This window comes from Peromyscus maniculatus, chromosome 7, assembly GCF_049852395.1.
Source record: "Peromyscus maniculatus bairdii isolate BWxNUB_F1_BW_parent chromosome 7, HU_Pman_BW_mat_3.1, whole genome shotgun sequence".
NCBI lineage: Eukaryota > Metazoa > Chordata > Mammalia > Rodentia > Cricetidae > Peromyscus > Peromyscus maniculatus.
Genome location: NC_134858.1, coordinates 22,477,665 through 22,503,929, shown reverse-complemented (window position 1 = coordinate 22,503,929; position 26,265 = coordinate 22,477,665). Strand labels below are relative to the sequence as shown.

General features: G+C 39.7%; 1 protein-coding gene and 1 pseudogene across 3 annotated transcripts in view; both read left to right on the top strand.

Annotated features, from left to right (window-relative positions):
* Tbx20 (T-box transcription factor 20) overlaps nucleotides 1-23,116 on the top strand; it is a 56,975-nt gene extending 33,859 nt beyond the window's left edge. For both annotated transcript variants that reach the window (XM_042280576.2, XM_006991680.3), the window contains exons 7-8: nucleotides 16,192-16,301; nucleotides 18,388-23,116. In XM_042280576.2, coding sequence (XP_042136510.1) covers nucleotides 16,192-16,301; nucleotides 18,388-18,728 — 451 coding nt within the window. In that variant the 3' untranslated portion in view covers nucleotides 18,729-23,116. The remainder of the gene's footprint in view (nucleotides 1-16,191; nucleotides 16,302-18,387) is intronic.
* On the top strand, nucleotides 1,513-12,426 carry LOC121830771 (small ribosomal subunit protein eS1-like; annotated as a pseudogene). Its single transcript, XR_013052656.1, has 2 exons — nucleotides 1,513-11,315; nucleotides 11,408-12,426. The product of XR_013052656.1 is annotated as a small ribosomal subunit protein eS1-like (transcript).
* Nucleotides 23,117-26,265: the final 3,149 nt, after the last annotated feature.

The following is a 26,265-nucleotide window of genomic DNA, read 5'->3' as shown; positions in this document are numbered from 1 at the left end:
CCCAGTCTGCAGCCACTCAGACCCAAGTAAACGCACAGAGGCTTATATTAATTAAAACTGCTTGGCCATTAGCTCGGGCCTACCACTGACTAGCTCTTGCACTTAAACTCAGCCCATTTCTGTTCTCTATATGTTATCACATGTTCCATGGCTTTACCTGTGTGCATTACATGCTGCTCCCTGGACGGCGGGTTGGTGTCTGCTCACTCAGCCTTCCTCTTCCCAGAATGCTTCTTGTCTGCTTATTCTACCTATACTTTCTGCCTGGCTACTGGCCAATCAGCATTTTATTTATCAACCAATCAGAGCAACACATATTCACAGCATACAGAGTGATATCACCCATCATAAGATTAATGTTTTGTGTTGATAGGAAATCTTAATTAAGCTCAGAAAAAGTTTATTCTTGCTTTCTCATTTCTCCTCACTGTTGCTGCTTTTCATCCTTGCCCATTAATGGCTCCAGTCAGACCTTCTAACACTCCTGCTATGCATCCACAGCATCCCGGAGTCTTCACCCTACTCCTGTCTCCTCAACTCTCCGTTCTGACTCTTGGGGTGAATTTATCAGTCTTATAGTTTATTGATTCTGCTGTCTGGTACACCTAGTATTCTGTTGACAGTTTCTACTGAGTGTCTATAAAATGCGACAATTACTATTTTATTATTTCCAAATATTTTAACAAGTTCAAAATGTTTCCATTTTATAGATCTTAACTCCTGTTTTACTCACCTAATTTTATTAAATGTCAAAATTCCAAAGTACAAACTAGAGATTTTAAACTATATCTTCCTATTGTTTGTAGCCAAACTGTTTCAAAAGGAATTTTGTTATATTTTATTAGTAACTTTCCTTCTCTTCATTGTTCAATATATTATAATATCCCCCTTTCAAACACATCTATAGCATAAAATGTTTGCTTATTATTAGAAAACAGGATGGATTTTTTGTAAAATCATGTGACATCTGGTTAGCTCTTCAAACTGAAACTGAAGATGGGTAATCAGTTCATTGTCACTTCAGCAATGTGGAAATTTTAATTCTGTGTGGTATAGTGAAATGGATCCCATAGGTGGAAGCAGCCTTTGTATTCATGTAGCTCCCCTGTCTGCCTTGGCAGCAGAGCTCATCTGGGCTAAGCTCCAATCACTCCCAGCTAAGTGAGCATGCACCCTTCCCTAGAGATAGTCAAGATCTGGGTCAGGGATGGCACCCTTCAGGGTACCAAGTGCACTGTGATCTGAGAGTTTCTTGCTGTCTTTTCTTACTCTTTTCAGGAGTGTGGAACCTGCTTCCCACCAACTAGTCTAAGCTGGAGTTTAGATGAACTGGTTTGTAGTTCCCAGGTAGCATTCCTCTTTTTTTTTTTTTTTTTAAATTACACTCATGATATTCATTAATTACACTCATGATATTAATCACATTTGTGGTATTCATAGATTACATTCGCAGTATGTATATATGTAATACACACACACACACACACACACACACACACACACACACACATGGGTGTGTCTCCCCATCTCCCTTCTTACTTGTGACTGAAATGTGCAAGTGTACAGTAGGTACTCTCCTTTGTTTTCTGTGCTTCTCTAGCTGTGTAAGTGGGTCAGGAAATTGAATACATAAGCTTATATTACCATGTTGCTTTAAAAGCCATACCGAGAGCCTCAGAAAATGATTAGAAAGCTCCTGTACATTGAATAAAACTTCTGAATGTGAGGTTTGGACACAAGCTCAGTGAGGTACAGTAATTTTTGTTGGAACACAGTCATGTTTTTAGCTTACACATTGAATGTAGCTTCTTCTCTGCTACAACCCCAGAGTTGAGTACATGTGGTGGAGACCGTAGGACCCACAGGAAAACATATTAGCTCTCTAGTATGGTTTTAAGGGGCTGGGAACAGTGACAGCAAAGTGACTGTCCACCAAGAAATTGTACTTCCTTCAGGTGACCTTTTTTTCTTTTCTCTTCACCCCCTTTTTGAGACAGGATCATATTACAGTATTCTTCAACTCCATCTTCCCACCCCAACCTTCTGCATATTGGCAATATAGACATGTGCCATCACTCCAGGCTTGACTTTCCAGTCTTCTGGGTTAAATGAAAAGGCTTGCTGTGTTCTGAAGTCCAGGTAGTGATGGTTGCAGATATCTGTTAGCTTCCTTTTTTTTTGTTTTTTGGTTTTTACATTGGCAGTGAAGATGTTATTAGGGTTGTTTTAGCACTCGTGGCTTTGGCCAGAAGATGACAAGGACAGGATGAGGATGATGAGGGTGGGATGAGGATGACGAGGGTGGGATGAGGATGACAACAAGAAAGTGACAATGTGGAGGTGTGCACCTGCAAGACCTCTTAAACATTTTGAAAACCTGTGTTATTTTGGCCTGTTTTCCAGTCTTGTGCCTCAGTTATTATGAATAGCTGGAAAATAGCTTTGCTATGGTTATATATGGTTTGCTATGCGACTTTATCTCCCATGTGGCTGTGCTGGGAAGTGGTGTCTTTGAGAGGTCACGGAGTACTAGGCCATCAAGAGGGACTGATGCTTTTCTCCCCCTTGGGGTATGAGTTCTTGTTCTGGAAAGATTTGATTATCTACCTCAAGAGTGAGTGGTCCAAACCAAGCCTGTCTTCCTTGGTGTGTCCTCTTGCTTTCTTTACCACCTTACGGCCTCTCTTACCTGTGGGTGTACCCTTGCCACTAGCACTCGATACTGTCACTTGATGTCCTCTGCCAAGTTAAGACACAGCAGGAGGGCTTCCACCAGATGCATCTGATCTTGGCCCTAGAAAAGTGAGCATGATCTTTCTTGGATGCTTAACTTTAAAACCACAAGACAGACGAACATCTTTTCTTTGGGAAGAACCCAGCCTCAAGTCCTCTGGTCTAGCAGAGCACCATGGAGGAGGGCATGTGAGGGAACTTGAAGGGCCTTTGAAGAATTGATACGGAAGAAATACCAATTGGTATGGAAGGAAGCAGGTGTAAAAACACTCCTACATCATTAAATAATTAGAAAGTCCCTCTTTTCCTCTGCTGCCATTTCTCCCTGATCTGCGGGCAGGATTTTCAGACTGGGACTCTCTTCACCTGTTGCACCTCTGTGTCTTTTACCCATCGATGACGCAACATGGGGAGGGGTAGTACCAGTCTAAACCTTCTTCTGCCATTCCTTCGTGCACTAGGTTCCTTAGGATGAGCCGTCCTTTGAAGGCAGCCCAAGACTCTCCCTACACTAAGTTCTAGTGCATTCCCCAGTTCTCTTCTTCGCGTTGCTGAAAGTGTGGCTGACAGCTTTAGAGGAGGGAGGACAGTTGTGGGGAAAATACAACGTGAGGATTAGGAAGATCCCTTCCCTTCGTGGAGCTCATCCCATTCTCTGGCATGTGAGCCATTTCAAGGGAGCTCAGTGGGAGGATGGAATGGAATGGATGCCGCACTCAGGAGCCTCTCTGGCTGTCCTGCACTAGAGTCATGTCCTTGAAAGCAATCCCCTTCTGCCTGCTGCTTTAGACATGACAGTCGTTTTACTTTAGACATATGGTCATTTCCCCCGCAGCTGAGACTTTCTGTAGCACCGTTGTGTGCCCTGAGCTCATCTTTGGCTTCATCCTTCTCGGTTGCGCGTGTGTGCTTTCTCCCCTGTGCTGTCGAGCTCTGAGGAGGAGAGGACGCCTCCACTCAGGGCTTCTGAAGAGGCCATGTGTGCTGTGCACTTACCAATTCAGCCCAACAGTTGTTCGGCAAGCAGACAGCAGAATTAATTCTCTTACCTTCCTTAGCCCTTGAAAGAAAGCCAGTGGGCTGAGGCACTATTGTCCACTTCCTGGTTTAAAGGAGGGAACCTACCGTGGCTGGGAGAAAACAAAAGCAACCCGAGCCTGGCAAATAACATTTTTGTGGTTTGTAACTTTGTGTGCTAAGTCCCTCAGTCTTTCTTCTGTATTTCGGTTGTATTTACAAATCTATTTTGCAAAACTAATGGTGCAATGCCTGCAATGTCTGCAGTAAAGGATGCCTCACAGTTTGCCAGGATGCATTTATGGACTGAGTTCTTTGAATTTTGCCTAAGAGATTTCTAGTCAGAGCCAGGGGTTTTAGGAAACAAACAACATATCCTTTTTTTTTTTTTTTTTTTTGAAACAACACATCTTATGTGCTTTTCAGTGGTTTATTTACTTATTTAAGTTGTTAGTGATAATACAAAACTAGAAATACATATTACTAAGGAAAATAAAATCCAGTAGGATTTAGTCAAATAAATAAAAATCAGGTCTAAAAGCTTTTTAAAAGATGAGTTTAGATTTATTTGTTTTTCCAAAATGGATTACATAATATATTTCAGTTCTTAAATTAAAATTAATGGTTTATAATATATATCAAATTGTATTATCCCAAAGTTTTCATTTATTAAATACTTTGTGGAATGTACAGATATTGATGTATTATAATTTACAACATATCTGCATAAATCTTTAGTAAAATATTGTAACAAGGAATTATTTATAAAGACATAATGAGACATGAAATAAGGGACAAATTAATGAAAAAGAAAAATTTAAATGTTTTGTTTCCTATAAATTAGATTGATTTTAATGTGTTTGACATTTTCTTTCTAAACACAAGTGTTTTGATTTGCTGTTTGTTTGTTCTTGGAGAGGAGGCAGGCCTAACTTTAAAAGAGAAAGAATGAAATTGAAATGACATTTGCTTTTTACTTAATTTTCTTTCTGACTTATGAATTATAGGAAAAGCAAGGCATGGAAAGCTGTAGGGACCTGAAGTGTCGGTTTCATCTAAAATAAGTTTGCTTGTTAGAACACAGCCTTGGCATCCAACTTAGTTTTTTAATCTATACATGTTTATTGAATACCCTTGTGTCAGGTACCAACGAAGATTGTATTAATCTGCACAATCAAATAATGGCATTAAGAATGAGATCACATTGAAGTCTTTATTTTAGTGGTGTTAAGATGGAGCTGTAGAATAGTGAAATAATGTGTATTCAACCCTACAGGGACAAGCTGCCAAGTTGGGCTCCAGGTTAAGCAGGCACACTGGGGCAAATGCACTCCTGAAGGCTGCCCAGAGCAGTGGCTCCCCATGTGGGGCCTCCAGCCGTTGACATCTGTACCACATGGAAATAGCCTACATGCTCAGGTCACACCCCAGACCGCTGAAGCCCTAGGGCAGAGCTGACAGTCTGTTTTGAGGAGGTGTTCAAGTGTCTTAGAAGCATTGCGCACTGAAGCCTCCAGAAGGAGGCACTGTCCTCCGTCTTGTTTTCCAGTAAGCTAATTAAGGAGAGGGTCATGCAAATAATCCTTAAGCTGACAGAAAGGGTGTTTAGAAAGGCAGTAAGCAAAGAAGAATGTGAGGAGAAAAGGAAGGTTTGGGGTTTTGAGCATTGAGACATAAACATTTTAGTTCCAAGAACGAAGAAAGGAAACCGTTTCCGCTTCCAGCAGGGTGTGCAGGCTTTGCATGCTGAGACTCTGAATGAATTTTGGAATGGTTTCTGTCTTGTGAACACTGTGCAGGGAGGACGGAAGCACCACCCCTATCCTCTCTGTTTTACTGTCTCCTGTCTGCTTGTGTCTCTAACAATTGTCCCAGAACTGACAGTTACAGAGCAGTCAGAAGCGACCCACTGAAGACCACCTACAGCATTGACGCCATCCTCTGCTCAGACGGGGTTACCATTAGATCCTAGAAACACTTCATCCACAGCAGCCTCCAAGGCCAGTCTCGCACTGTGATGCCGCAGAACCGGGCATCACAAAGTGTATACTAAGTGAATCATTTATCCCCATAGCTGAACTCTACATTCTTCATGGGACAATGTCTTAGAAACCCTTCCATGGCTTCTCAGGCTAAGCGGAGTCTTCGCTTCTTTCTTTCTGCGCATACAGGGAGTTGCTGTGAAGTAAAGAGCATGGGCTGTCTACCCTTTGCGGCATCTCTGAGGAGATGGCTCTGATATGCACCGCTGTGTTCAATCACTTAAAAGGCAGTAATGCAATTAGACCATCCTTTCTATAAGAACTGCCATTGCTTTCAGTTCACTTCCAGGCCTGACACAAGTAAACCACTCCGATAAAATCCCTTTTTTCCCCACTCCCAGGGAATAGCATAAGTAATGATAGCGGCGATCTAGCAAGGACACAATGAATGTAATGTACTTTTTATAGAAAAGCAAAATGTTTCACAAGGCAGTGATTCATCGTGTCATTTGGAAAATGAGCTTTCTTTTGTGAATGTAAAGATGCTTGAATGATGCTCTATAAAGGCACTTTTGAAGAGGCAAACACTACACGCATTTTTGGAATTTAAATGCCTACACAAGAAAGTCGTGGTAAAAGGAATATACTTTATAAATATACTGCTGTATTTCCTTATGATTATTTAAAAGGAGTGTTTATCTACGCTATTTAAGCAGGTTCTTTCCCTTATGTACAAATAATGACCCAATTCTTTAAAATTTTATTTTAAATATGAACGTTATGACTCATGACACAAACTTAAAAGACAATTTTGTTGTATTTTTTGATTGCCATTTCGTGATGGGGTTGTTCGGACTTTCTTCTTAGTGACCTAACTTACCCTAAGAAGAGTTCCGTTCTGATATTACAGTATGTTGAGGCCTTAATAAGTGTTATTAGCTCTGGAGGCTGCTAGTTTCAACAGTACCAGAGTGCTGTCTGTAATGACATCCTGTTATTATTATATAACAGGATGTTAAAACCATCCTGTTTATTATTTTTTATTAACATGTACTAATTATCTATATTAAGCTGGCTTCAGTGTTGTGTTTGAATACATGCATAACACATACACACAGACCCCCGCCTCCACACACAGATTAAATCCAGTTCTCTATTATTTACCATCCTGTGCTCCTACTTCCCAACCTCTAATCGTTACCACCTTCCGTCAGATCCTTTTTCTTCTGTTTACTGCCACACATGAAAGAGCTCACAGCACTTGTGTCTCCATAGCCAAGATGTCACTTAACATCATGTCCTCTAGTTCCATCGTTTTGCTGAAAACAGGCAGGATGTCATTTCCCCTCATGACGGCATGCTATACTACCATGAATATATATACCACATTTCTCTCTCCTCTCTTTCCCTCCACTCCCTCCTCTCTCTCTTTTCATCCTCCTCCTTCAAGAGGCAGATATTTTTATATTTTATTTACTAATAACTCCACAATTTCTATACTATATTGTTCATGGTAATGATTCTATATATATGCACATATATGTGTGTGCTCGCATTTGTATGTTTATTTGCTTGAACACGTGACTGAACCTGTGAGGCAAATATTTAGTTCTCCAATTTACAAACAAAGACAGGTTAGGGAAGTAATAAAGCAAGGATTGAAAGTGTTGTAGGTAGGCCATCACCTCATGGATTCATTCATCCAGCCAATGACTGGCATTTAAGTTTATGGCATTTCCAATGTAACATGCAGCCTCCTGTGTCTTTTATGTTGATATAAAAGCTGATATGATGATTATTATTTTATTAATTCATTATAATAACTCCCAGAAATGCTAGTGTTGGACATCAGTTCTTTTCTGTGCTGCCACAGGTAAGCTGAGTCACATGATGTTTTTATACTTCATAATTATTTTTGAATAAATAATATATACATCAAGAGTTCAAAACTTAGAGAAGAGTACTTGGTGAAAAGTTTCTTCCCAGGCATTCCTAATCTTGCCTTCTTGTTGGAATTACCGGGGAAGTTCTGCCAGTTACTGAGGCCAGTGCTTCACCCCGGAAGCTGTGACTGAGTTGATCTCGGAGTCCTCCTGGGTTTTGAGGTTCTTAGGAGGGCATCATGAGGAACACTGCTCCCAGAAGAGCTGTGCAGCAAGGGCCAGAAACAGACAAAGCACAGAAAACATTTTTTAAATGACACTGGGACTGAAGCAACAAAAGGCAGCATAGTCATGGAAGATAAAGCAATAAAGAGAGGGAGTGATGCTCAGTGCAACGCTCTTTAGAGTGTTCAGACCATGGCATGGGGAGAGAGAAAGGGAGGATTCTTGAGGAGTCAGAGCGGAAGAGTCCTATGATGGAGACTTCAGAGGATAGCTGAGGGAGAGGGAGACATGAAGGTTTAAGGAAAAGAAACTCAGAGATCTAGAAAGAGTTTTTTCTCGGGCGTTTGGAAAGTTGCTAAGCACAAATAATGTGAAGGGATTTCCAGAATGGGGAGGAAGCAGAAGGGATGAACAATAGTAGTATTCACACCGGGGAGGAGTTCTGCTTGACAGGACAACAGGCAAAGTTCCTGAAGGATTTGTTTTTGTGAATGAAGGGAAAAACAGCCCTTGATTAGGTACAGTCCTACCTGATACAGCTTTGGAAGAAAAATTGCAAAGTATTTCCAACTAATATAATCAAATCCCACAGCAAAGTTTCAGAGTATGTCCGGGAATATGAGGATATGCAATACCTGGCAAGATCAGTTCAGAATGCCTGGTGTCTAGGCCAAGTCTAAACACCAGTGCAGAAGGAAAGGGACCAGGTGTGTAAATAGATGAAAGAATACGTCTGACCATGAGGACAAATTAGCTGAAAATATTGCAAAAATCATGTAGCTATTATAATCAACAAAGATAATCAGATCGTTGTCATGACTATATTTCATATATGAAGAAAGTTAGACGTGCGGAAGATGAAAAGATCTAATCAAATTCTGAGAGTGAAAGTGACTATTTACAAAGTCAAGTATAGACTGAGTGGGACTAAGGGCAGACTAGATACTGCCGATGACAAGATGTGTGAAACTGAGGACAGAATGACAGAAACTATCCAAAGTGAAAGAGAGCAAAGAGACAACTTGGAAAACAAAAAGACCTTCGAGAGGCACTATCTATGTGTAACCAGACACCATGGAAGGTCACAGAGGATGGGGAAAGAGATGCAGTCTTCCCAAATTTAACACCAATTAAACACACAATCCAAAAGGTCCAACAAGGCCGGGCTCAAGAATCGTGAGGAAAGGGTGAGAGTTACATCATAATCAAATGGCTGGATATCAATGACGAAAGGAAACAATGGGAGCGCTGGGGGGATTACAGACATTACATCAGAGGAGCAGAGCTAAGGACGATGACAACAGTGACTGACTTCTTGTGAGTAAGGCACTGTCTTAGAAGAACTGAGGGGAAATGTCTGTCAGCTAGAGTTATAACAGCCACCAAAATGACTCCTTAAAAGAAAAAGAAAAATAAAGCTTGTCTTCCAGACACATGAAAGCTGACAACTTCATCACCATCAAGTTGCTGTTTAGATAGAAAGGAAGTTCTTCAGGCTGAAGTGATTGTGCTAGGTCCCATTCTGGATCTCCAGGATGAAACGAAGACTGGCAGAAATGCAAAGGACATGGAAATTGCAAAGTATTTCCAACTAATATAACCAAAAGTTTACATATCATTTAAATCTTTAAGAGACATAAAGTATAGAATGGAATTTATGAAACATACAGTTTTTAAAAGACGGAGATAAACCTCGAAGGGGTAAATTAAATATATAGCTGCAAGTTTTTTAGGTGCTGGGGACTAGTAAGATTCTTCTGCTCTTCACTTCAAGAAAGATTGTGACAAATTAAATATTTACCATAAATGTGGAGACAGTCAGTAAAATAACAGAAGGAAGCTTTAAATGCTAAACAAGAAAAGGAAATCAGAGGGACTATGAAGCTGTGACTTTAAGGGAAAGAAGAAAAGGGTAAAGAACAGCTGAGAATAAACAGGAGCAGAAGAGCAGCAGACAACAGACAATAAATAAACAAACATCAAACAAACAAAAACAGCAAAGCAGCAGACCAAAGAAGCCACCCTTGGCCAGCCAGGAGCATCTCTGCATGCATGCTAAGCACCCTCATCCAAAGGCAGAGGCTCTTGCTTTGGACTGACGCTCACAAAAACATGTGAAGTCATAAAGGGATGAGTTGAAAGTAAAATAATAGAAAACAAGTGTAACAGGTTAACACTGAAAGAAGACCAAGCTAGGTGGGCAAGATGGCACAAGCCTCAAGTTCCAGCAGGTAGGAAGCAGAGGAAGGTGGTTTGGGAGTTCTAGGACATTGTGGGTTGATTACATAAAACCTTGTCTCAAAAAGAAAAAAATAAACAAAGAAAAAGAGGAAAACTAGAGTAGCCGTATTAACATCAAAGTAGGGTTGACTGGGACAAAATGTCAGCTCGTTCTCAGAAGCACGCTCTATTATACCTGTTTATTCATCCAATATCAGAACTCCGGATCTGGCAAGGACTACAAGGGAAACAGACAACCAACCAAGCAGAGTTGGAAGTTTCAATGCCCCTCTCTCAATAGTTGATTGAGTAAGTAGGCAAAAAACGAGGAGTCAGAGTAATTGAACAACTCTATTAACCAGCCTGACCCAGTTTATATTTAGAAAGCACCCCCTTCTACAGTAGTGAAATACATCTTCTGTATGACACAGAACAGTTACCATGGTAACTGAGATCTGTAAAGCGAGGCTCAATAAAGTAAAAGATTTGTGAGTCTTGTGAAATCTGCCTCTGACAATAAAGGAACAGTATGAGAAATCATTAACATGAAGATATCTTGACAAGTCCTTAAAGACTGTAACTGTATAGCAGGTATACATGATGAAAACATCGAGAGAGTTAGAAAATATTTTGGACTGACGGAAAAGGGAAACATGTGGGATGCTGTTAAAACACTACCGAGTAGTATAGTCTTCATCAGAAATGAAGAGATGTCTAAGGCCAATGACCCACATCTTCAATCAAAGAAACTAGGAAAAGAAGAACAAATCGGATTCAAAGTAGAAGGAAAAACATTAGAGCTCTCAGCAGCACCATGGTAGCTGGCAAGAACAAGTGCCTGATGAACGGCGGCAAGAAGGGAGCCAAGAAGAAAGTGGTTGATCCATTTTTTGAAGAAAGATTCACATGATGTGAAAGCTTCGGCTGTGTTCAATGTTAGAAACGTTGGAAAAATACTAATCACAAGGACTCAAGGAACCAAAATTGCATCTAATGGCCTCAAGGGTCATGTGTTTGAAGCAAGCCTTGCTTATCTACAGAATGACAAAGTTGCATTTAAAAAATTCAAGCCAATTACTGAGGCAGTTCAGGGCAAAAACTGTCTGACTAACTTCCATGGCTTGGATCTTACCTGGGACAAAATGTGTTCCATGGTCAAAAAGTGGCAGACCATGATTGAAGCTCACGTTGATGTCAAGACAACTGATGGTTATTTGCTCTGTCTATTTACCATATTACCAATATTATCATATCTGTGTTAGTTTCACTAAAAATAAATAAATAAATAAATAAATAAATAAATAAATAAATAAATAAATAAATAAAGAAAGAAAGAAAGAAAGAAAGAAATAAAAAATGGAACAACCAGGTCCACAAGACCTCCTATGTATAGCACCAGTAAATCTGCCAGATCCAGAAGAAGATGATAGAAATTATGACTTGAGAAGTACAAACAAATGACTTGAAGGAAATGGTTAATAAATTGATTCCAGACAACATAGACATAGAAAAGATTTGCCAGTCTATTTATCCTCTTTACGATGTCTTCATTAGAAAAGTAAAAATACTGAAGAAACCCAATGGAGCTCCATGGTGAAGGTGGTAGATCTGGAAAAATTACTGGTGATGAGACAGGAGCTGAAAATGAATGAGCTGATGGATATGAACTACCAGTCCAAGATTCTGTTTGAAATCCAGATTTTTAATAGTGACAAATAATAAGTCTTATTTGTGGGGAAAAAAAAGAGGGGGAGAAAAACAGTGGAACATCAATGCAGAGATTAATAAAATTGGCACTCCTCCAGTCAAACTGAACAGAAAGAAAACACAATCCACATTATTAAGCATTATTAAGGGAACAACACCACTGGTGAGTCTGCACAATCTCTAATTTATAAGACCTACATGAAGTATTGTCCAGAACAGGTTGGTCTATGATAGTGATTTTCAACTTGTGGGTTGTGACCCTTTGGGGGTTGAGTGATCCTTTCATAGGGATCACCTAAGACCATCAGAAAACACAGATATTTACATTACAATTCATAACAGTAGAAAATTACAGCTTTGAAGTGGCAATGAAAATAATTCTATGGTTGGGGTCACCACAATATGAGGAACTGTATTAAAGGGTCACAGCATTAGGGAAGGTCAAGAACCACTGGTCCATGGTACGCATGTGGGGGATTGTCTGGGTTATATCGAGATGGAAAGACCCTTTGTCTGTAAGTTGCTTTTGTCAGAGTATTTTATTACAGCAAAAAGACAAGAGGCTAAGACGAAGAGTAATAAGGGAATATTATCATATAACACAATAATCAGCATACTTACAATTCCAATAACTTGAATGAGGCATATATATATATACACACACATATATACACATATACACACATATATATACACACATACACACACACATACAAGCACATATATACACACATACATATATACACACACATATATACACATATCTATACACATATATAAACACACACACATACACACACATATATACACATACATATATATATACACACACATACACACACATATACACACACATATATATATACACACACGCATATATATATATACATACACATACACACACACATACACACACATATACACACACACATATACATACACACATATATATACACACACATATATATACACACACACATATATACACACACACGTATGTATATAAACACACACATACACACACACATATATACACACACGTATATATACACACACACATATATATATATACACACACATACACACACATACACACATATATACACACATATATACACACACATATACGCACACGCGCATATATATATATACACACACATACACACACATATACACACACACACATACACACACACATATATACACACACACGCATATATACACACACACACATATATATACACACACACATATATATACACACATATATATACACACACATATATATACACACACATACACACACACACACACACACATACACACACACATATGCGTTTTGGTGCTTTAATCACAGCAACATAAACGTAACTAGGGCAGATGGGTAAGAGTTCACAATGTTCACCCGAGGCTGGGTGGTAACTCACCAGCGAGGCCCCGGGTTCTGCTCCCAGCAATGAAGTCCGTCAGAACCATCTGCCAGTCACAGCTGGAAGGGAGTTGTCTCTGAACACAGTGTAGGTGACTGGCCGCATTCAGATTTTGTTTTCAGAACATGTCCTCACTAAGTTGGCCTGAAACTCATCATGAAAAATTGGACTCAGACTTGTGATCCTTCTCCTTCTGTGCTAGGACAGAGGCCTGGGCCACCATACCTGGCTTGGACAGAAGAACTATGAGTCACTGGGGCAAATAAGTTTTTTGAAGACAAAAACCATCAAATGTCATTCAAGAAGAATTGTAATTTGATAGCTGTGAATTTGTAATTAACCTTTTCATGAAAGCTAAGATGCCTCTGGTGACTTATACGGAGTATTTAAAGAATGTACCATAGCAGAAATTGCCAAGCTCTTCTAGAATACTGAAGGGAAGGGATATGTGATGGTTAGTTTTATTTTATTATTTTATTTATTTATTTTTGGTTTTTTCGAGACAGGGTTTCTCTGTGTAGCATTGCGCCTTTCCTGGATCTTGCTCTGTAGACCAGGCTGGCCTTGAACTCACAAAGATCCACCTGCCTCTGCCTCCCAAGTTCTGGGATTAAAGGCGTGAGCCACCACCACCCCGCCTGATAGTTTGACAGGACCTACAGCCACTTGGGAGACAGGCCTCTGAGCATGCCTGACTATCTTGATTGCACTAACTGCAAACCCACCTACTGTGGGTGAGGTGGCATCATTCCCTGGCTGGGATCCTGGATTGTGTGAGTGGAGCAGCATGCATGCTTCTCTTTCTTTTCTGATTGTGATCACAGTATGACCTGCTACCCCAGGCTCATTCTGTCTTTATTTTCCTGTCATGACGGACTGTGAACTATGAGCTGGAATAAATCCTTTCCCCTCAGTTGCTTTGGTAGGGTACTTTATCATAGCAACAGGAAAAGAAACCAAGGAGACTTTGAAGATGAAGCTACGAGAACATCATTACCTTAAGTCTAAGACTGAAGAAAGATATTACAAAATAGAAAAATAGTCCTTTGTGAATATACATGGGAAAATTCTTAAAAATAATTCTGGGAGTTCAAAATGGGAATTTTGAATTCAACAAAAGGACATTAATATGATCAATTAGAATTTTCCTCCGAAATACAAAGTTAAATACTAGAAGTTCACCTAATATAACTGACCATATTAACCCACTGAAAAACAAAACTCATTTGAATCTTAGTAGACACAGAAGAGAACAAAAGCAAAATCAAAACACAAAATTTATTCCTTATTTATAAAAATCTTCTCAGCAACATGGGAGGAGAAGGGACCAATTCTGTGAATTTCATTACACCAAGTCCAGTGAGACACCCACCAAGCCCTGGGGGCTCATGGTGTGCACATGGTGTGAGAGCTCACTAAGTGGAGCTGACCACTTCTACTCAGAGCTGTGCAGGGAATCATGGACGTTGTAGCAAACCGTGGAAAATTAAAATTAAATTCATTATGAACAGAACCAAAGAATGTAAATCACGATCATAGATATCATGATTATACACAAAATGCAAATCTTTAAAAGAGCTGCTGGAACAAATATGTGTTAGCAAAACTACTAAATACAAGATCAACATGCAAAAGAAAATTGCATTTATATTTACTATAAATGAAAAATTGAACATTGAAATTAAAGAGCATTTACTAGAACATGAAACATTTTGAGATAAATGTGGCTCAGATATGTCAGGCCTGTGTATTTATATCTATTTAGTGTTAGTGATAACTAAATGGAACGAAATACTGTTCATGGACTGAAAAAGATTCAGTATTACAAATGTCAATTCTCCATAAGTTGATGTACATCTCAGACACAATCCTGATTAAAATTTAGTTAGCTTAAAAATAAATCAATAAATACTAAATTTATATGGAAATAAAGGAAGTAGAATAACCAATATAATTTTGAAAAAGAAAAAGTTGGGGGTACTGGTGAAAACTCATTTTAATACTTGAATTCAGCAACAGCAATTAGGACATTGTGACTTTGCTGTGACAGTCCACAAACAGAAATCAAGAAAACATTGGCAAACAGAAGTGAGCAGTCTCCATTATCTATTAGGAATAAGACCCCTCACACTGTCATGATTATGTAAACTTTTAGGACTCCAAACACACTGTTAATTAGATAGTATTTTTCACAAGTGTGGATATATCTATGTGAAATGTCAAATGTTACAATGAATAGTTATTGTGACATTTGATTTATTTTCTTATTTCTTCAGGGTGCAGTTGGGTGTTCAGATTCTCCTTTCTCATTCCACACAATTTTAAAAAAATACCCATTTTTGGCCCTTTGGTGGTTAATTTGGTGTTGCCTTTAGGTCACAGCTAATTTTTTTCGAAAGAGTTATTTGCACTCTTGGGAGACCCTCTTCAAAGACAGGGTAGCAGTGTTTCCAAGGGTCTTAGTTTCTTAATGGCTGCTCATGTTCTCTTCACAGCTTTTCTGTAATTTTCAGTTTTAACATACAAAGATCTACAAGGTTCTTTATCTAAACTCTTGATATTGCCATGTGCTCTGAGCATTTGCATTGTTAGTGAATATTTAGTCATTTTAGGACTGATATTATGAACTTTTCTCAGTATTTTATCATATCCTGAGCCAGTACATTTGAATCAATTTATATCTCTTTTGAATCATTATCTGCTGAAGTTAATAAGAAGATTCATTGCCATCCTATAGTAAATTCATCCATTAGTTTTTGCTTCATTAAATTCCATTCTCCTATGACCATTTTTCATTGCTCTGTGTCCTTCTATTTCTGTCTAGTTGTATTTATTTGCACTTAGGCATCTGAACTCATGTCCCAGAAGACGCTGTGCAGTGGGTAAATGTACAAGCTTTGAATGTTGTCTTTCCCTTTGGCTGAAAAAGTAGACTAGTGAATTATGCCTAACCACTTCTCTGAAGTGAACTGTGTCTGTCCCTCTGCTCCACAGGGAGAGTGTGGAGAGCCTGATCCAGAAGCATTCCTATGCCCGCTCCCCCATCCGCACCTATGGAGAAGAGGATGTACTGGGGGAGGAGAGTCAAACAACTCCAAATCGAGGTAAGGCCATCTACCAAGTGCAGATGTGGAGATGCTAGAGGCCAGAGCGCTTGAGAGGGGGTGAAGGCAGGCTGCTGATGGAATGTCTGGTCCTCTTGGAACATATGTTGATAAGTGCCTTCAAGCCTTTTCAGAAAAGCAGCCTTGAATGCTGATCCTCGTATGCCTCATTGTTTTGCTTGAGTGGGCACTCCACCCAGGGTGTGTTTTCTGGTAACAGAACACAGAGCCTTTGAATCAGGGTAGGGGTGGGCTTGTCTGTGACTTACTGTCAAAGAGCCCCCAATCACACTTCTGAAAAGTTTCTTACTGTTTTTGAATCTCAGCTTTATTATTTGAAAGTTAGCGATATTTCATTAGGATCGAAGTTCAAAATGAACACGTTTAAAAGAGGATTATCATGACAAAGGGCCATGACTGGTCCTAATAGTTGAAGCAAGAACTAAACAAAGGGCTGGAGAGATGGCTTGGTCACTTACAATTCCCTGTGTTAGGGAAACAAAGACAGGCAAATCCCTGGGCTCACTGGCTTCCAGCCTGGACTACTAAGTGAGCTCCAGAATGGTGAGAGACTGTATCTCAAAAAAGGAGTGGGGAATGGTACATGAGGGTGTCCAATGTACACTGCAGATGTGACACAAAACAAAAGAACTGAGCAGTTTCCTTGAGCAGAAAGCTCAGAGAGAAGACTGAGCACACAGGAAGTGTGAATGAGGGGAAAGACAGAAGAGAGGCTGCTGGTGCCCCACCATGGACCCAAGATGGTTGCATGGGGAAAACATGTCTATCTTTTTTGTGATGCCAAGCAACACAATTAGTGAAAACACAGGACACTTCTTATAACCCAGGGAAAGGTAGCCATGAACCATTACTCAGTTGGAAAACTGAGCTTTCCTGGTGTAGAAGAATTTATTCTTCGGGTTCTCATGATAGTTTTGGTAAAAGGTAGCTTTGCTGAGACATATTCAGCTTCCTTTAGAGAGGTGCTACAGTTATTTGGAGCTCTTTAAGGAAATGAGGACATACTCTCTGGCAAAGTATCACTGCTTGGCCACTGTGGAATATGCAGGCCATGCAATCAGTTGAGTGTTTTCCTGTTAAGCTCATTCTTCTTCCATGTAGGATGTCAATGGAGTCCTCTTATCTAGAAAGTTGGATCTGCGCTCTAATAAGTCTCATGTTGGTTTGTCTTTTTGAACTGGCAATCTAGCATTTTCCCTTTTTTTTTTTTTTTTAAAAAGATTTACTTATTTATTATGTATACAGTGTTCTGTCTGTGTGCCAGATCTCATTACAGATGGTTGTAAGCCACCATGTGGATGCTGGGAATTGAACTCAGGACCTCTGGAAGAGCAGCCAGTGCTCTTAACCGCTGAGCCATCTCTCCAGCCCCCATTTTCCCTGTTTTTAAAATGTTAATAGTTTTATTAATTCTTTGAGAATTTCATATAGTGTACTTTGATCATATTCACCACCCCTCTCCAAACTCTTCCCAGAGCCACCCTCACGTCTTTAACCACGCAATTTTGAGTTCTTCTCTCTCTTTTTTATATTTATTTTATTATATATATATGTGAGTGCTTTACCTGCATGTGTATCACGCACATGCCCGGTGCCTGCAGAGGTCAGAAGAAGGCATCAGATTCCCATGGGACTGGAGTTACAGACAGTTGTGAGTTGCCATGTGGATGCTGGGATTGAACCTGTCCCCTGGATGACAGTGTTCTCAACTTCTGAGTCAACTCTCCAATACCTTCTTTAAAAAAAAAAAAATGGAGTCCCGTTTGTGTTACCCAACTACTCTTGGGTGTGGAGAGCTAGCAATTTTTTAAAAAAAAAAAAATAAACTGTTCTTCAACTGGGCATAGTGGCACATGCCTTAAATGCCAGCACTTGTGAGGCAAAGGCAGGTAAGATTTCAGTGAATTTGAGGCCAGCCTGGTCTATATAGTGAGTTTCAGGACAAACAGGGCTACAGAGTAAGGACCCTATCTCAAAACAACGACGAAAGAACATAAACTGATCTTTAGTTTTTCATCAGTATATTTAAGTAGCTACTTGAGTCTAATGAATGCTTTTCTTCCAGGATCAGCCTTTACAACATCTGACAATTTGTCTCTCAGTTCCTGGGTGTCATCGTCTTCCAGTTTCCCTGGATTTCAGCATCCGCAGACCCTGACTGCTCTTGGCACCAGCACAGCGTCCATAGCGACACCCATTCCTCACCCTATACAGGGTTCTCTGCCACCGTACAGCCGCCTGGGAATGCCTCTGACCCCATCTGCCATTGCCAGCTCCATGCAGGGAAGTGGTCCCACATTCCCTTCCTTCCACATGCCTCGATACCATCACTACTTTCAGCAGGGCCCCTATGCAGCCATCCAAGGACTACGCCACTCCTCTGCGGTGATGACACCATTTGTATGACTCTTCTGAGAGTGGGGGGAGCTAGATCCAGGATGTGCAAATGGGTATGAAAATATAGGAGATTGATGGGTGGGTGGGAGGTGGGTTATTGGAGCCGGGGGCTCTCCAGGAAATACAGGACTCATTAAAGCGGAGAGCTGGACTCACAGTAAAACCTACTTGTAAGGGAGTGCACCATGGGCCAGGATTCATCTGTGGTTGGATCCAGAAGAGAATCAGTGTAAAGTTTAGTCAGCCCACTCCTACAACTAACAGAACATCAGTTTACCTAGAAAGCTTAATGATCTAAGGCAAAGGAATCCCACGGTGCGTTATTCCTAGCGGTTAAAAGTCCTGTTGATGCATATTGTATGAAATCCTCGTGTATAGGTTTTCTTTCTGCTTTCAACAGGTTCAAAGCATCGTCCAGAAGGCAATACTATATAGCATATTGAAATGCTCAAGTCCATTTCTCCCAGTAGAAAATGGGAGCCAATAGCGAAATGTGTGTAGTGCTGTAGCTGAAGCATGTTTAGTTTCCTTTATGTCAGTTTGCTGGGGAAGGGGCAGAGTTAGTACAAATGCGTCCTGTGGTGTGAATGGACCTACGGTGATGCCTTTACCAAGTTCCTGCCATATCCGCAGGCCGTGACACCATAAGCTCTGTCTTTATTCCTTCTTTTTTTTTTCCTAATAATTCTTTTTCTTGCAAAAACTTTGCAGTTATGTAGGGGAAACCCTCTGTATGCTATTTTTAAAGTAAGAAGCTCTGTTATTATCAAAGAGGTTGGCTTTTGGGGCACTGCATTCTTGATAAGCTGCTGGCATCACCACTGAGGACCTCTCCAGAGCCCATGCAATGTGATGGATGAGGTTCTCCTTTACAGACTACAATCAAAATACAGTAGTTCTCTTCAGAGGGGAATTTCTGTGTCATAGGAGCCAAAGTCCCTTTTATTTTCACTTCAGTGGTGGGGGATCTTTTGCCTATTAAAACATACTGGGCCAAATTCTGATTTTTTAAAATCTGCTTTATTCCTGTCGCCATTGTCGTCAGGGATTTGCCAATGACCATTCTCCCACGGGTGGCTCACCATGCTTTCATGTATGCTTACAGCAGGGATGTGCCCTGCCTCTGACTTCTCTCATCTGTCTGTGATACGTTTACGGACTCCTTTCCATTTTCCTCAGCCGCCAACATGAAGTTGCATGTCAATTCTGTGACTCCCTGACAGAAACACTAACAGTTCTTACCAGCAAACTAGAGCTTCACCCAGCTCTTGCTTCCTTCCTAAGCCTCCCCTCTATAAGTACACTAGAGATTATGTTTTACTTCTATATAATCAATATGTTATTTTTGAACAACATGTATCTTAGCCTTTACAGTCAGGGCAACATATCTGGTATTTCGCAATAATGCATTTCCCTAATCATATAGATTTATTCAAGTCATTAGACCTTCAGCTTTGAAGACAGTGTGTTCCACCTTGAGGGTGTGACTGGTTTGCTTCACACAGTTCCCCTAAACTTTATTTTGATTTAATTTTCATGTGTGGTTTTTATTCTGCTCTGTTCCTATTTCAAATGTGTTGAATGTGCTAGAAGACACGAGAAATAGCACTCCTGACTGTAGAAGTGTATTTAGGCATAAATGCAATATACAACATCACTCCACAATTTTATCTGGTAGTTTTGTGGAATGACTTTCCAGGCCGAGTCCAACCTGTGAAACAGGGTACCACACACAGCCTGAGTGTGGGATGCTGGCTTTAGATGTTGCCCTTGATAATCTCCACAAAGTCCATAGCTGAGTTACAAAGAAACATGATCTGTCAGGAAAATCATTGTAAGCTCCCATGCCACACACTGCGGGTGAATCTAGTTTCTTGTGGGTCACACAGTCATATGCACAGGTAGTTGGTTTCCAGACAAGTATGGACATGCATTTCTTTTAAAAACAACTTGTGAGTGATGTTTAAAATAAATGCCCATACAGCTAGGTTATCGGATTGATACTTAATGATTGGCCTCTTGCAAAAGCACCTTGAAACAAAACACTGCAGGAAAAACAAAGATGCTATTTTACAGGATGCTGTGATATTAAAGTGAATGTATGTCAGCATTTCCTTTTCCATGACAACAAAAGGATTGTTTTAATACTGTTTTTGTAGTTTTCCCAATCTGTGTGCCTCACAGTATGTTTGTGGGTTTTTTGTTGTTGCTGTTGTTAAATATAATCTTTTGTCAGTACTTTTTAGAATTTTGCTTGCAATTCAGCAATATGAGAATGAAACTGAGTGGAAGGCATGGTGGCCAGCAAAGCGGGCTCTTGAAATTTTTGCCCTAAAATTCTTAACTAGATGTTTGTTTCCCCAGTTGGTATTACATGAACCAGACAGAAATCACCCAAGGGAAATGGAGTCACGGGAATGCCTGGCACTCAAGCTTGGGAGCCACCTGTAACTTTGGAACTTATTCTGGTCCTCAATTTTTATAAATCCCTTGGGAATTTACTATTTAAAATCCGAATGTTCATTCCACCAAAACTGAAGACAAGAATTAGATATTAACAGGTAAATCTAATTGAATAATAATAACCAAGACTTACAATATATCTGGAATAAAGTCAGGGCTTCCGCTTTGCCTGGCCCAATGCGGTGCTGCCGAAGACACCAGGCCAGGCTTGCTTCACTGAACTCTAACAGACTGGTTCATAACTTACTGGATTCTGACCCGTGCTCTGGTTTTAAAATGTAACTCAATAGTTCTAAGTTGAGTTGTGCCCATTCTTTATTTAGTGAATCATCCTACCAGCTTGCTGTCCTTGGCAGTTCTTGTGGAAACACACCCAGTTGGGTCTGGCATATCAACAAATGTTAGGTAGCATTTCCTAGCTCAATGGTCTGCTCCATTGCTGGCATTTTCAGCTTGTAACAGTGGTGTATTGTTGGGAAGGGTTACTAGCATTTGTAGTAAGTGGGTACAGAAACATAAAACCTCTTGAAAAGAGATTGATCATGTAGCAGAAACATTGTGTAGGGCTTTGTATAAGAGCTGCACTTGTTTCTGGGCCATTCTTAGATCTTATCTCCCCAACCACTGGCCAAATGTCCACCATTTTGCTTCTCCAGATACAACCCTCCCCTCCCTAAACACAGTAATAAAAACAAAGGGAATCCTTTACATGCTCAAGAAATATTAGAAATGAAACCTCATGCCTCACATTGCCTATGAGCATTTCAGGAAGATGTTAGGATATTTATCTTATTTCTTTATTTCAGATTAACTTTTCAAGCTACATTGCTAATATAGAGGACAAAGGACAATTATGTTAGGAAAATTACCTATAAATAAAACGGATGGGAGGACTTCCCACTCCTTCAGACAGGCAGGCAAGCTCAGTGGTGACTTTAGTCCTTAATGAGCAGGCTAACACATTACATTAAAACTCATGTTTTTTACTCAGTATTCTATTGAGTAAGAAAAACCACTTCCATTGTTAAATGGGCAGGGAATTGATAACTGTTACAAACAAAACAATACTCACTCTGACAAAGCAGTAGACAAAAAAAAATTAGCTTGTTCCTCTAGAGAGTTACTGCAGGAAGGATGAGTTTTATATTCATTTTTTTTTGTATTGTCTTAGAATGAAAGGCATTGCTACAAACAAGCAAAGAGAAGGTTATCAACCTTTAAAACATTAAGAAAGCATAAACCCTTTTGTCATGGCTTACTATTCTGTATACTAGAAAACACCAAAACACTTATTTTTCCCCTGAAAGCTACATATAGGAAGGCTCATTTTTAAGTATTTGATGGGCTAATAATCCCTAAGTATTTTTTAGCTTTCTTTATCTGCCTCTCTCATATAATTTCAATCTCTTCCCCTTTTAAAGAGAGCATCCTGTAAAGAAAATAAATTGTGTGTGTGTGTGTGTGTGTGTGTGTGTGTGTGTGTGTGTGTGTGTGTGTGTGAAATAGTACATCTGGACAAAAGATACAATTTGTTGTATTTTACTTCTAGCACAAAGACATATGGTATTAAGTTGCTTTTTAAAAATTGTCAGAAATCTGAAGAAGTTCTTTTGTTAGCTAAAGTATGAAATTCTGTATCACCTGTTAGGCAGACTCTGTCACAGTTTCCTTGTTTGCTGTGTCTTCATTTGCTTAATGAATTGCGTGGAAAGGTCACTGTAATGCAGTGTGTGGGGTGGGGGAAGGGCGTGGGAAATGTTCTATGGGGAAAAAATTATAAGCCTAATACTATGAAGTAACATCTAATGAAGTTCTGTTTAAGTGCAATATATTTATTTCTGCCAGAAATGTATTATCAACCTTATGTAATATTTGAAGCATAACATGTTATTTGTAAACAGCTAAAATTATATATTATCCCGAATTGTACAGAAGCATTAATGTGTGGATACTTGTTTCTTTTGTTAAGAATGGAGTGGTATTTTTATGCATATGAACACATTTACACTTTTTATTATCTACACACAGTGACTTTTGGTGTCTGTATTCTCACATGATACAGAGGAGGACTGGATGATACTGGGGCTCAACTAGCCATTCCCAGATATGATCTCTGGGTTATGATGCCATGTTGTAACATTGTTGTTTAAGGAAGACTGTCCTCACAGTTCTACCTTTCTCTCTTTCTAGTACTGCTCAACTCTCTTCCCTCACTTATTCCACCCAACGAACCCTCAGATATGTGATTCTACGTCTGTTGTACCAATTGACCCTGACATTGATTCCATGTAGCTTAAAAACTACTGCCTCAGCCAAGCCATGAGCAGTGATCCATGCTATAGTGACAGTGCAGCAAATAGGCTGACCAAGCAGGATCAGCCAAATTCAAGGCCTTAGTCATCTTCCACAGATGCTCTTCAGAATACACAGTGCTATCATACCTTTTGCTTGCAAATGCCTCCTAATTTTTGTGTATGCTGAACTCAAGCTTTCATACATCTTATTTGGAAGAATTTCACACTAAAGAGAAATACTGCAAGTATGGTATAAGAAATCCTGTGTGTCCTTTATTGGGATTCACCAATTCCTAGTCTTAAACTCCATTTGCTTTGTCGCATGCACACTGAGCAGTGCACACAGCGGTGCAGATGAACTCACATGCGTAGTTGCAGAAACTGCCTTGAGCTGGCAGAGCATGAGTTGAACCTATGACCTACTTCCCAAAGTAATTCGAAGCATATTTTTAAAAACAACAAATAGCCACAGTAGTTTGGGCAACTCTGGGGAATCTAACAATATCTATTATCTATGTTGTAATTTTTTCAAGTGACTGAGCATATTTTTCTTTCAGTATAGATTGAGTTGAGGCTGGCATATTGCATTTATACAGATCCTCAGCTTGTCTTGCTGTTTCATGACAAAAGTGTCCACATTGCCAGTGCTTTATAATGTGTCTGTTTTTAATCACTTCAAAGCTCCATTTGTTTCAGATTTGATCATTAAGATCTTTTCCCTTCTTGATATGTATTTATTTATTTTTAGTCATTCTTCAATATCTGTCACAATGAACTATCTCAGGTCTATCTTGTATCTTCTTTGCCAGCCTTTTCTAGAGCCTTGCCCAAGCTCCTTTTAGTGGGGAAGGGTATTAGAAACCAAATTTGGGGGGCAGATATGCTCATGGTGGCATGTCTATGAAAACAAGATCCATATTTGCAAGATGTCAATTCACAACTTCAAACAGATAGATTCAGCACAATTTTACTCAAAATCCAGCAAGTGATTTATTTCTATAAATAAGTTTATTCTAATTCTTATATAGAAAGGGTACAAGATACATAAATCCAATGCAATACTAATGGAGTCAGAGGACTAGTCATGCCTCTCTTCAAAACTTACTACAAAGGTACAGTGAAATAGACAATGTGACATTAGGTATTTTGTTGTTGTTGTTGTTAAAAACAACAGGACAAGGTCAAAGCAATAGGTCATCACAGCCCACCAATACAACATAAATAACTCATCTACATAATTAATCAAGGAGCAAAGATGATTCAATGGAGAGTAATCTTCTAGTATTGGTCCTGGAATAGTGTAATATCCATATGCAAAATGATGAGTTCAGACTCGGACCTGACAGCTTATAAAAATTAAATCAAAATACTGTATAAGAATATTACAAAACTTTCACAAGACATCATAAGTGAAACCTCTAGGTGTTTTAGGTAGGTTTCTATTGTGGTGGTAAAACAGCATGACTTAAAGTCACTTGAGGAGGAAAGGGTATATTTCATCTTACAGAGTGAAGTCCATCATCTAGGGAACTCAGGGCAGGAACCTGGAGACAAGAACTGAAGTTGAAGCCACAGAGGAAGGCTGTTTATTGGCTTACTAAGTCTGCTTTCTTTTAGAACCCGGGACCACCAGTCCAGGGATGGAACCACTCAATGAGCCGGGCCCTCCCTCATCAATCACTAGTCAAGAAAATGTACCACAGGCTTGTCCATGGCATAGTCTGGCGGGGTTATTTTCTCAGTTGAGATTCCCTCTTTCCAGATGACTCCAGATTGACATGAAATTAGCCCACCCACTTGCGGTTTTGCTTTTGTTTGTTTTAATATCTGAATACATACACATAAATTTTGTAAGACAATATGGGAATGGAAAATAAACATGTGGAAAGGTATGCAACATTACATGTGACTGGTGAATCATACATTAAATAACAAGTTAAGTAGCCCTGGACATGGGTTGTAATACCAAGTGCTGATAACACTGGTGCAGTGTGGATACAGAGCAAAAGGAATCCCATCACTGCTGGGGGAAATAAAAATGGTCCAGACATAATAAATTTTTCTGTTTCTGCACAGGCTAACATTCTGTTGTCATATGACTATTATGCTTTTTAGCTATTACCCAGATGATCTGGTCTTGTCAGATGAAAGTTTTCACTTGACTTTATAGCAGTTTTTCTTCATAATTACCAAGACTTGGGAATAACTAAGATGTCCCACACCAGGTGACTAGATGAACAGATGATGGCACATCAATAATCTACACAATGGACTATTACTCAGTGATAAAAAGAAATGTTTTTGGCTGAGGTGTAGCTTAGTTGTCCAGTGCTGGCCCATTGTGCACAAGGCCTTGGGTAGATCCTCAACAATGTAGCAAGAAAAGAGGAATTTTTTCTTGTACTCTTTGGGGGCTCACTAGCCAGCTCCCAAATAAATCACACGTGGAGTCTTAATAAATGCCCAGCCTTGCTTGGCTTGTTTCTAACCAACTTTTCATAAATTAGCCCATCTACCTTTTGCCTCTGGCTTTTGACCTTTCTCTATTTCTGTGAATCTTCTCCTTCCTTCTCGTTCCCTGTCTGGCTATGTGGCTGCCCCCTTCGTTTCTGGCTCCTTCTCTCTTGCTTTTTCTCCTTCTGTTCATTCTCTCCTCCTGCCAGCCCTACCTATCCTTTCTTCTGCCTCACTATTGGCCATTCTGCTCTTTATTAGACCAATCAGGTGTTTTAGATGGGCACAGTTACACAGCATCACAGAGTTAAACAAATGTAACATAAAAGAATGCA